We start from the raw sequence: 12,715 nt of genomic DNA on the forward strand, positions 1-12,715 counted from the left end.
GTAATGTTTCTCCCATGTCCAAAAAAAACCCCTTAATTGTGACCACTCAACTTTTCTTTTAGTGAGGATAGATCATTTGTGTCGTGTTAATCTTAAGTCAACTACATCTTTAAGTTGCAAAAAGGCACAATTGCATGAAGTGATGGTCTCGCTGCTTTCCTTACTGGCACGTCATATAATGCATATAGATACTCTAGATAGTTTTATTATAAAGTGGTGATCTTTGAACTGATATTTTTACTTGGTAGCTGCTAACACTTTGAGGCAGTAAATATTTTTTCATGTGTATTTTTAATTGTTTCTGTCGTGTGTCACTTTTTTTTTTTAATGTTGATCGTAATTACAGTTGGTTGGGCAGGGAAGTTTCTTTATCTTAAAGTGTCAGGTTCTGTGTCAGCTTGGCTGTAATGATAAGTTATACAGTATTGAAAGAAGGTTTGTACAGTCCGTGGGCATGTAATTCCTCATGCACAAGTGTTACATGAGTAAAATGCTGTTATATTATGCTATAATGTTATGCAACTCTGTAATTTGTAGTGTTTGCTGAAGTGCTCGGATGCTTCTACGTGACAGAAAGCATAGCCTTTAAAGCATGAAATTGGTATTCTTGGTTTTGTGCAGGGTAAACGAGCCTCTCTTTCAAAGCAGAAATATTTGAAATAGTGTGCTCTTCAAGGAAAAACTGCCCCAGGTTTTGGCAAGGAAGTCTGACTTAGAGTGCTAAAAAGTAACAAGAGGGATGGTAACAACTAGACAAAGAAGTAGGTGCGAGTCTTAGGCAACTTGCGAGGTTCTTCACAGGCTTTTTTATACTTAAATACAATTAAGTATACAGCAAGTCCTCTTTTACCACAGAGTTAGCAAACCAAGTACTTGCGAACTCCTGTCAAGCCACCATGTTACTGGCCGCCTTTACTCATACAGTTAATTCTTAATCACTTTCCTGCTTTTTCCCTGGTCTTTTCAGATCCCTGTACTGCAGTGGTGGGGTGTTCCTAAAGTCCTGGCTGGCCTACAGTTCTGCTGCCTTCTCTTCTAGCCCTGCTGTGAGGAAAAGAAAACAGGATGGGTAATGCCCTTCTCACCACTGACTAGGTAGGGCCTCTGCGCGTTCACACCACTCTAACAACTCCTCATTGCCTCTGTATACCCTCTGAGTTTGGGACACCAAATAACAGATGGGGACAGTGTTTTGAGCAGATAACATGACTGATAACACCTGTTTTCAGGAGTGTAGGTGTAGGGGGGTGTAAGTAGTGCCCTTTTTTTTTTTTTTTTCCTGAGCAAAACTTCAAGAATTCTCGCCTTGTTTCAGGTACGTTGTTGCTGTGGCATGCTCATGGTGTGTCCTCAGCTCGTGCATTTATTGCACCTGAATCAATGCAGTTCTTAGTGGTGGTGAAGAATGCTTCTAAGAGTGCAAAAACTTGCTTTGATCTTAGTCATGCGACCTTTTTTCTTGGTGTAAATTAAAAAAGGAAGAAAGAGTAATTTTTCATCACCTGTTGTACAAGAAGTGCTTAGCAGTTGTAATTTTTTTTTCTGTTTATGGATCTCCCTTATTACCAGTATTTTGAGCTTAATAGCCTTATTTATCGTGGATTGTCTGAACTCTGTCCAGTGTTGTTAAAGCAGAGAACAGCATGTTTTGAGAAAACCGAGTTCGCCGACAGCAAACCCCGGCTATTTTTAGGGCCACTGCTTCACAACCTCCCCGCCACGTTTTACACAAGTGTCTTTAGCCACGTGCTGAGGTGACCGTGGCGCTGCGGGGCAGGTTTGAGGCGGCGGTGCCCCGGCCGCGCTCTGCCCGCTCAGCGCCTGGTGGGGCCGGGCCGGGCCGGGCAGGGCCGGGGCGCGTTGTTCCGAGCTGGGGGGGGGGCAACGGGCGCTGTGAGGTCACGGCGCCCCGCCCCTTCCTCCCGCGTCCCCCCCGCGGCGGGGCCGGCAGCGCTCTCCCCGCCCGCCCGCTGCTGCCCCGCGGGTGCCGGCGGCGGGGGGCGGTCGCCCCGTGCGCGGAGCGGAGCGGAGCGGGGCCGAGGGCGCGGGGCGTGGGGCGGGGGATCGCAGCACGGAGGCGGAGCCGGGCGGCGGCCAGGGGCGGGCAGGGGCCGGCTCCCCCGCCTCGGCTTCCCCGCGGCTGCCCCGCAGCCTTCCCCCGCGGGCCGCCCCCCGCAGCCGGGCCGGGCAGGGCATGGCCGCCGCGCACGTCTCCGCCGCGCCCGCCCAGCGCCGCGGCTGGGGAGCACGGAGCCGGCCCGGCCCCGCGGAAAGCGAGCGCGGGGAGGCCGCGGAGCAGAGCGGCGACTGGCGGCAGCCCCAGCCTCAGCCCCAGCCCCAGCCCGAGCCGGAGGCGGACGAGAGGCGGCGGGCAGCGGCGGTGGAAGCCCCGGCGCCCAAGGAGAACGCGTGGACGAGGCGCAGGGCGGCGCGGGACGGCGGGGACACGGACACGGCCGAGACCGCCGGCCTGCGGGACCCAGGTGCGGCGCCCTGCGAGCGGCGGGGTGGCCCCGGGGCCCTGCTCGCCTCCCCCGGCTGCTGCTCGCCCGGCAGGGCCGGGCCGGGAGGGAGGGAGGGAGCGAGCGGTTGCCGCAGGCCGCGGGGCGGGCAACGGGCAGCTGCCGAGCGGCGGCCCCGTGCGGCTGGGCTGGCTCCTGGGAGCTCTGCGGGGTCCTGCGGGCTCCCTCGCCTTGTGCGCTTTGGTTGTGTGCTTTCTCTGGGTGTTTTTTCCCTATCGTGCAGCCCCTCTCTTGGGTCCGCCGCTGGGTTTCGCTTTCCACGCGGTGCGCGTTGCGGAGGCTCGGCGCGGCGGCACATGGAGGGGCTTTGCTGGCGCTGAGGATTCAAAGCGCTTATGGGGAGCGAGGGTAGCCAGGGTGTAATTTTCTGGTGGCCTTTAATCACCGCCACATGTGAGGTAAAGCTGCTTGAGAGGCTCCGCACCGACTAAGCAGGCAGATCGCGGACCTGACTTGAAATTGCCGGGCTCTGTGCTTAGGCCACTGCAGCGTTCCTCGAAGTTAGCAGCTTCTTGGAGTATTGTTCTTGGCTAGAAGCAAGCCGGCAACCTCAAAACCCATGCTTCAGCATGTGTTTCCCGAGAATCTCGGTCTCTGCACTTGCTCCTGAAGGTACCTGACAAACCTTCCTGTGTTCCGACAGTGGCTTTTATCCTTAAATTAACCGTGTGCTTCCTTCACAAAGAGAAGTATAGCCTTTTATGGTTTCAAGCATGCAGATCATGCAAGCAGACAAAAGGGTTCTCCAGACCACAGGTTCTTTATTTAGCCAAAGATCAAACCTTTTGGCAACACGTACAGTCACCTTTATCATCTTGACTGTTTTGTTTGTGTGTACTGACGCGCTCATAAATACCGACTTACGCGTAGCTTCTACAATCCAGCTTGCCGGGCAGCAGCTTGCAGTCTTGTCCATACATGAAAGAGAGCTTGTCACTCCTTTGGGTTGCTGGGGCAGTAACAATAATAATACACCAGAAGCTTTTTTTGTTATATTAACACCTTGTGGTCCTGCTCAGGCCTCAGCTGAAGACGCTGCTTTTTCTGCAGAGTTTACTACCCAATTTAAGACAAAACACAAAAATAATTATTGAAGAAAGAAGAAGGGAGCAGTGAGTTTATATGCTGCGTACGTTATATGCTTATTTTCAGAGAGCTTTAATTATTTTTCAAGTGTACAAAAGTTGTGCTTGTTGTTTATGAAATTAACACCTAATTGAGCAGTTGCACTGGAATACATTTTTCAGTGGCAAGTGTATAATTTAGCAAATTTAGGAGTGGCTGTTGGTTGTAAAGGTGCTGGTAATGGCATCGGTGAAAAAGACACATGGAACTGTACATTTTGGTTCAGCCAAATGCTTGTTCCTCAGGGGAGAATAAGCAGCCGATCTGTCCTGGCTGTCGGAGGGCAGGAATGACCACGTGCCTCCACCTCCAGCAGGAGACATATTTTCAAGCAACTAATTGCACGTTGGCACAGCAAAATCAGTCGCGTTAGGCCCTTATGAGCGTAGTAGTATGGAAATTAGTCATGTGAAATAATAAGTAGATGAGCAGAAATACTACTGGGATGGAATGTAAAACTGTCCATAAAGGGGGTAATAAAATGGGAAAGAATCTCACATCAAAGTAGCGACCGAATCCTGTTCGACTTGTTGATCTTGGCTTAATTTGTTGAAACTTTCCTGACACATGCAAGCACAGTGTGCTTGGTGATAGCTGCACTCCTGGGAAGGTCGCTTCCAGGCAGTCCCCTTCGGACTGCCGATACGCTGCGACAGCCAGCTGTACCAGGGCAGAGCTGCCTCTTCTTGTGACACCAGCTGCTAAAGTCACCTGAAAGCAAAAAGTATTGGTAAAAGCTTAAAATCCTTCCTCACCGAAAGAATTCTGTCCAAGCATTGTTACTGCCACCTTTTATTTTTTGGTCTCGGCTATGTAAGTAGGTTTTGATAACGTCACAGCAAACCAAACACCTCGTGTAAACATACTTGATTTTTTTTTTTATGGTGAGTTTGTTGACACGGTTCTGTGTTTTGGGATAAGCCCTTTATTAAACTCCTAAACAGAATAATTTCAGAATTATACGGGTGCTTCTACCAGTCTCCATTTAATTCATGGAGAAAGTCTGGTAGCAGTATGCAATTGCTAGTGAAATTAATAGGCTTCTGTCTTATCCTGGAGACCTTGAACACAGGCAGCTAGCTTCAGCAATGGCTGTCAGATGATTAAAGGCAGCCCTTGCAGCCTGCCTTCCTTCCCCACCTTTCCCTGTATGCTGAGCTTCGTATATTTCTCTGAGTCTTCACTTCTTCAAGTTGAAACTCGACAATGAGGAGAGGAATGGTTGCCAGGAAGGAGTCCTATGTAATCTTGTAGATAATCATTTTTTTTACAAGGTAACAAGATAAGTTTTGTTTTAAATGGAGCCAGGGAAATATGTCCCTACCAAAGCCCTGTAACAACCCACAATTATTCCTGTTTTCCTCGTCTTCTCTTTGAGTCTTGTTTTACCTCAGCCAGCCCTCAGAGCTGGCCTTTGGCAGAAGTCAGTTACCTTTCCTTCATGCATGTCCGGCATGGAGTTGGTGAAATAATTTCACTCAAAAGTTCTTCCACCTCTTTGATGAAATGCCGCCCTTTCAAGGGCACCCTTTGCAAGCAGGACCCCAAAGGACAAGTTCTTTAGCTTTCATGTGATTTGTGTAGCTGATGTTGGCCTCTAATGAGGCATTAGACAATTATTCAAAAATGGGTCGTGAAACTTATGAAAGTATTTCATGAAGCAAAATACATACCTGTGGTTTTAAGCAGTGAAAGTAGCTGTGGTTCCCAGTGTGCTCTGATGCAGCCAGTCCAAGTAGCTGCATGTTCCAGTCTCTTACATTGTGTTCAGTTTGTCCTTCCTCACTGCATTGATTTCAGGACATTAGAGAGCACCCTTCATCTGGCTGGGATTTTGGTTCCAGAAGTTCAGTGTGGTGTTGTTGAGTAACTGGATTTGCTTCACTCTATTAATAAACGGGTTGTAAAAGCACAGTTTAGTGGAGGGGTACTGTATTATTAGGAATAACGAGTTTAAAATTTTGATTAGTAAATCGGTAAACGATTGGTAAATTGGTAAATGATCTGGTTATCAAATTTTTGGTGTATCTGGTGCAGGCACATCGGTAGTTGTCAGGAATTCACTGTGTGTTTGTTTAGTAACTTTTTATTATTTTAAAAATTGTCAGAAGGCACAACTTTGACTGCTGTCCCAAGCCTGAAGGGATTAAAGGCGTTCTCTTTCCAAATGGGCTGTCTGTTTTTATAGACCTATAGCAGTGTACAGAACACAGAATATGGAAGTTTGTATGGAAGATTTTCTGGTTTCTGAACTGGAAATCTGTTAGGAGAGAGAAACGCATCTTGCTGCCCAGAGTCCCAGACGTGACTCTGGCTTGCTGTGCTCTAGCACGTGCTCCTTTTTGACCACAAAACCTTTTGTAGAAATTGAGCCACAGGTTGCAGCTTTCTATGAAGAAGCTAAGAACAAAATAGGATTAGAAGCAAAGCACAAGAAAAATAAAGAGTGTAATGATTAATCAGTCATGTGTTGGGGACTTTTTTTTCTCCTATTGATTGTTCAGTGCTTGTTCCATTGGAAAAGTTTCTTATTATAAACATGTGGAAGCCTGCTGCTGAAATAGTTCACTACCTTGGTTAGTTGTTCAAATTGTGCAAAGAAGTCAACTATTGTAGGAAAGGATGTTAGCATAGGTTACTTTTTTTTTTTTTTTAATTTCTCAGAATCTGAGGTCATAAATCCATGCTCTAGATTTAAACTGTGGTGTACTCCAAGGGATTGTGTTGTCATATTTGCAAGACTGTTACATTTGTTTGTTAAAGTAACAGATTGAAGCATAGCTACCTTGTCTAAAACCGGAATACAACTGGGTGGAAAATGTTCTACAACTTCAACAAACAAGTTCCACTGAAATTTTGAAGAGCTATTCTGCTTCTTGATTGCACCACCTCACCCGCCTCCTGAAGGTTTTCTGGTGTTTACAATAGGGTGTTCCTTTGCTGAGGAGAATGCACGTGCTAAGTAAAAGTAACACTTGAAAGTTGTCTAGAAATCATAAAACACGTTTGTATCAAAAGTGGGGTGTGTTGTACCTTTTATTATAGGAGGCATCGCTTTCAGAAAAGTTGGCAGTATCTCCCCTGTTCTCCCATCAGAGGAAAAAAAAAAAGTCTGACTGGTTATTTCCAGAACTTGAAAACATCCGTTTTGAAATGAGGTATTGAATGGAGTACTCTGAAGCAGTATTATTGAGAATGTAATTTGTCATATGCTCGGCGGGACTTTGGTGATGCATCGTTATGTGCAAACTTTGCTTCTCCATCTTCAGTCCCACCTTCCCATTTCTGCTGCTGAGGATTGCTGCCTTTTTGGCGGTTCCTAGATTCATCTTACATTTTTAATAGCTGCCTAATAACTGAAGTACTGCAGTTAGCATATTTGTATATCCATGTCTTTTTGCAGAAAATATCTTGTGTTAGGGTGTGGTGTGTTAAGAGACTTGGAAGAACCACTATGAGAAAATGGCTTTGAAAGGTGATTTTAGTTTTGGTGTGGATGGCATCTTCACTGGAGTTCAGTGATTGAAGGGTGGTCACGAGCAATTAAACATGCTCATCCTTGATTTTTTTTTTTTGTTTTTATTTCTCCCACGCCTTTAAAGTTCAACTAAAACCCAGCAAGTGAAGTAGTTGAAGACAGCTGAATCCTTTCATCAACACAGCTTGCTCTTCCTGAGCTGGTTACCTTGTCTCCTATGACCAAATAAACCATTTAAATACATTTAGGCTGCAGCTAACAGCGAGTGAAATAGTTTATTTACAGGGGCTTGTTGGATTGTGCTGTGGCAATAAGCTGAAGATCCTGTTTCTGCTATTCAGCACTGCTATGTGATGCTGAAACCGAAGGTCGGGCTAATGTTAGGCATGGAGCTTTTATTTAAGTGCACTCCAGAGGAAGTTTTGCCTGCACAGTGGCTGGAGTCTCTGTCATAACAGCATAACAGACTGGATCGGGGAGGAAACATTTAAGTGATGTGGTGTTTTATTCTTTTACTCTCACCCTCCTTCCCACCGACCCCTTATCTCTCCTTTCGTGCTTCTCACTAAAATCCAACTCCCACACGACGAGTGCCAGAAAGCCAGTCAGGAAAGGTCAGTTAATCTTGGATTTGAACATGACTCTTACGGAAGGCCAGAAACTTTGAGGAGTTGCTTGTTAGGGAAGTCTGGCATGTGGCGGGATCAGTGCTCGGAAAGGGCACTGTCAGCCTGACGGTGTTGTTGCTTCATAGTAATTTTCTTTTCACTGAGCGTGCAAATGCATCTTGTAAGTCTTAGGTTACTACATCCTTGACTTAGATAAGAGAGATTACTGAAAAACAAGTTGGGTCTCATTCTGCTTGGTTCAGATAGCCTCTGCTGCTGTCTGGAATAATATCTCCTGACTAAGATAGCGCACTGATGTTGAGTTGTCTTTTTTTAATTCCTTGCTACACCCTGGTGACACACGGAGTAGAACTTCTGGCAGAGCAGTCCTTCAGTAGCAATTTAAGTAAAATTGCTGTGAGATGGAAAAAGAGCTTTAGGAAGTTAATCGAACAGTAGAGAGAGAAATTTCCATGATGCTCCATGACTACAGCTGTTTTGCCTTATTTTATAGTGGCACTTAGTTTACTATTGAGTGATAAGTTAGAATTAGGATGATACAGTCACTGTGTGTCTAGAAAACTGGAAGCTCTTCATCTAAAGTCAGTTGAGACTGCACAACAAGCAGGAAGCATTTGGGGGAATTGTTTTGTCTCTGTTTTAAAAAGCAAATCTTTAGGGGTCCATTTGGTGTGGAGAAACTGCTGGTGACCAATGGGGCAAAACTCTCCCTTTGATCAGGGTGCTGGATTCAGGTGAATTGTACCTAGCTGTAGTAACAGAGTTGAGAGTGCCGCATGGAGCAGACGTGAACTTGTGCTTATAGCACTCACGGCATATTCCAGGAAGAGGACTGAGCGAGTTTTCAGAGTCACTGTGGGGTATGAGGGTGGGGTTCCCAGTGTGAAGCTGCGATAAGGAAGATCAGTGAAGTCGCTGGATGCGAGAGAGATAAGGGTTAAGGAGGTGATGTTATCTTCCTATGAAATAATAATCTCCTAGCGATTTCAGTCATGCTCAGTGTTACAAGCTTGGCTTTCGGTAAAAGACTGAATAAGACTTTTCAAGGAAAGGATGTAACCACTTCTCTATTGGAAAACGTGCATAGTTCTGTTCTTACTATCGTGGGAGAAACTGAACGGTGGTTTCATCTGTCTGAATTAATCTCCCAAGTAAAGTTACCTGAGAAAAGTTACCGTTTTTTCCCTGAATTCCCAGCAAAAGTTGGAACATAATTAAATGGGTAGAAAAATAAGAAAACTGGATTTGCATACAGAATGGAAAATTGCACATGCATTAAAGGATATAGTGCATTTAGACATTTTTTTTTGCACATGTAACTCACTGGACCTAGCTAATTAGGCCCAGTAGTGTTGATATGTGTGTGAGAGAGTTCTTAGCAAGCATTATGTTAAATCCTTGTGGATACTACAGGTTGAATTAAAGGCAGCTCTGTTCAGGAGGAGAATCACTATTATGAAGTTTAGGTCTTGGCTCAGGAAGGTTCTGAAAATGTGCAAGTATAAACTTTCTTGCAATTGCTTGTATTTTGTTGTAAACAGTTCTTGTAGCTTGTGGAATCTAAGCATTAAAATGTATTATCTTTAAGGTATTTTTATGGTCTTTTTTTTTTTTTTTTTACCATATTTCCTTTTAATGTTTTCCATTCCTTTGACTTGATTACGAGCAATTTGGCTAAATTCTTTAGCATTTGCCTGTTTGTTAATAAGTGGAAATCACTAGGAATTCGTCAATACGTAATTGCTTCTAGTTTTTTTCATGCTCACATAATGGTAGATTTCATAAATGAATCATGTTCTAAATTTACCTTCTAATAGGGTATTTTTTTATGTTTTGGGCTTCACTTTCTTTGCTAATACTTAGGTTAAAATAACAGTGTTTTGAGACAATCTTGGCATTATAGTTCAAGAAATGCTTAAATACTGTGCTACACTATATTCTATACACCTGTTTTTCAGGATTAGTTAGACTTCTGAGTGTGAGTTTTTTCAATGTCATGTACTATTTTATGGAAATATTCTTGCAATAATTATGTTCATGAATGATCATTGGCTTCAATACCAAAACCACCAAGAAAAAAAAGAAAATAAAAGTCCATTTAGCATACCATTTAGCATACCAGGTATTTGCAAGCTGTTAAGGTATACTGCATGCTTTTAAGTGCAACCTAATTCTTCACCTGAAAATATTTTTCTTCCTTTTCAGAACTAGAAAATTCCACGAAAGTTATAAAGGCAGCAAAACCCAGGACAAGGAAATACAGCAAGGTTTGTATTTGGCAGAAGAACGTTTAGCTTTGAGTTATTGGACTGATTGTGTTAGAAGTTGCAGTTAATCTAACCTGTTTATCTTAACAGGTTAACATTTAGCTCTGCTGATAATATGGTAGGAAAATGAAATCATTTCAGAGAAGTATTTCTGGTTGTAAATATTCACTATGATAAATGGCTATTGTTACTTTAAAAAAAAAAAAAAGCAAGGTATTTTGAAGTTACAACCATAAGTGTTATGTTCTGCCTCAGTTAATTTTTGAAGACTGAGTAAAGTCAGAAAAGGACAGGAAATTTAAAATTAGAAGGAAAGCTGAGGTGGTATATATTCAAGGGGATACAGAAAGGCACTCTTGTTTTAGAAAAAAAAAAAAAGTGATGGGATTATATGAAATGGAAGTGACTTCAGTGAAACAACACCACTTGAGCACAAGAGATAATAGGTTGGTATCAGAAATCCTATCTGTGTATTATGTTAGTGATGAGCATGCTTTATGGTCTGTTACAAATTCATTGTAATGGGAAACATTGAACCCTTCTACTGAAAAAATAAGAAAAAATACAGTTACGCTTTCTTAGGCTGTGAAAACACAGTGTTCAAAGGTCTTCCAAAAGCTAAAAAGCTTTTACAGTGGTGGATGCCTTTAAATTGTGTAGGGAGGTGTGTATAAGACAACATTTAATCTGAACATTGTTTTCTGTGTACTTAAGTCTTAATCTCTGTTAGTTTGTTTTAATAATAGAATGAAGAAAGCTTTGCTTGCTGGGCATCTGTATTTGGCCATGCCCACTTAATACATTCTTAATGAAGGCATTTGTTAGACAGCTGTTAGTACAAGATAGGTAAGATGTGTTGTACCGTGATCTGAATGTAACTGCAATGATTGGTTGTTTCTACAGTTGAACATATTCTGTTTTAAAAAGCTGCTTGTTTTTTGCTGTATTTCTCAATTTTTTAAGAATTGCTGTTTCTGGCAATTTTGTTCAAAGGTGTAGTCTTCCCATCTGAGTTACGACAGACATCTTCCATGTGTTAAAAAGGAATAAACTGAAGAAGTAGTATAACCTGTGTATTGTCTTTGCAGACTGGTGACTTCTGTGATATCACAAACTGGCCAACACCAAGTGAAATAGCAAATAATGAAGTGAGTATTCTTTCTTATCCCCGTTATTGTTTTATTAAAAATCACGTTGGCTGCTGTGGTTAATATTATTTCCCTCAGAATGTACTTTGGGTGTTCTCAGGTTTCAGCAGAAGTGTTGTCAATAATTCTGGTCTGTGCTTGACTCTCTGTATTGGTATGAGAATTTCTGAATCCTTCACAAGCTCATGCACACACACATTCTTCTTAGCTTAACTGGTGTGTGTAGACATGTAAATAAAAATGGTGCCGTATTTACTCCACCATTTTCAGGCTTCTATATCCATTTTCCACTCCTTTGGAAGTTTGTGAACAGACAAGAAAGAAGGCCAGTATGTAATCTTCGTGACTGTGTAGATGGTGTGTTCCCTTGTGCCTGGCATGCTTTGTGCAAAGTTGCCCTGGGAGTTATCAGAGGAGTGGGGATGGAGTAAGGATATATTTTCCTTTTGACTGTCCTTAGCATCAATTCTATCAAATTTTTACTTTTATCTCAAGTGGTAAGTATATAACATATCTGAGACCTCTTTTATGCTGTATTATTTGAAACAATGACGTATAGATTATTCTAAGCTATGTGATACCATTTTTGGTCTTTGCTTTAGTTCTAGCATCATCCTTGTGATGCTAGACTGTTTTCTTAGTGAGGGAAACCAGAAGATTTGTTCATTTGTCCTGTGGGCTTAGTATCTAACATCTTCCCTCTCCCCCAGTTGAGTAAGGTACACCTTGTTGTCGTATCAGCAACAGAACATCCGCAGGTGTCTAACAAGGCCTTTCATGTTGCAGGTCAAAATTCTAGATGTCTGTAGATTTGTCACAGCAGTACATTTTCTTCTAGGTAGAATTTGCTGCTTCTGGTATCCTGTTCTACAGGATCTCAGAGAAGATCTTTGAAACTGTTAGAAGAATCTTCAAAATCTGAATAGATTATATTAAAATAAATTAACGGTCATTCAGTTACTGAAATGCCAGTTAAAATATTGTAGTGTGTGTATATACCCCATGGAGGTTTAGGATTTGTGTAAGAGCCTCAAATTGATTTTTCTTTAGTATTTGTAAGCTCTTCCATCACCAATATTTCTGTCAATTGTTGAGATGTTTTAACTGCCACGGCTCACAGGAAGACAGTGGGTGATACAATATCATAAGGGATAAATTATATTCTCTATATCATAACAATATCATAAGGGATACATTATATTCTCTACTCGTAATATTCCAGTCCTCACAGAAGGAGAGGATCAAGCCTAGCTCTGACAGATTGAGTAGCATTGAAAGAATTACATTTTATATCCTTTTAATAATATTTTTAAATGCTAATGTTGATTTATGACCAAGTCTAGAATATGCTTATTTTAGCATATGTTTTTTTTTTTTTTTTGAGGGTGGGAGATATTTAATTTGGTGACTTAGAAAAACATGTACCCATGTCTTCATGCTGGCTGTAATACCACAGTGCTTTAATGTCTACATGGTTGTGTAAAATTTTGATATGATAAATAACATCTGCACAGTACTAACCAGAGTGGCTGAGATCAACGCGTTA

General features: G+C 42.7%; 1 protein-coding gene across 2 annotated transcripts in view; it reads left to right on the plus strand.

Moving 5' to 3' along the window:
* The first annotated feature begins 1,946 nt into the window (after nt 1-1,946).
* Nucleotides 1,947-12,715, plus strand: part of LARP1B (La ribonucleoprotein 1B) — a 34,096-nt gene continuing 23,327 nt past the window's right edge. Inside the window, exons 1-3 of one of the 2 annotated variants that reach the window (XM_068680690.1) lie at nt 1,947-2,483; nt 9,960-10,021; nt 11,110-11,169. In XM_068680690.1, coding sequence (XP_068536791.1) covers nt 2,195-2,483; nt 9,960-10,021; nt 11,110-11,169 — 411 coding nt within the window. In that variant the 5' untranslated portion in view covers nt 1,947-2,194. The remainder of the gene's footprint in view (nt 2,484-9,959; nt 10,022-11,109; nt 11,170-12,715) is intronic. The other variant, XM_068680689.1, reaches the window with a different exon arrangement.

This window comes from Anas acuta, chromosome 4 (assembly GCF_963932015.1).
Source record: "Anas acuta chromosome 4, bAnaAcu1.1, whole genome shotgun sequence".
NCBI lineage: Eukaryota > Metazoa > Chordata > Aves > Anseriformes > Anatidae > Anas > Anas acuta.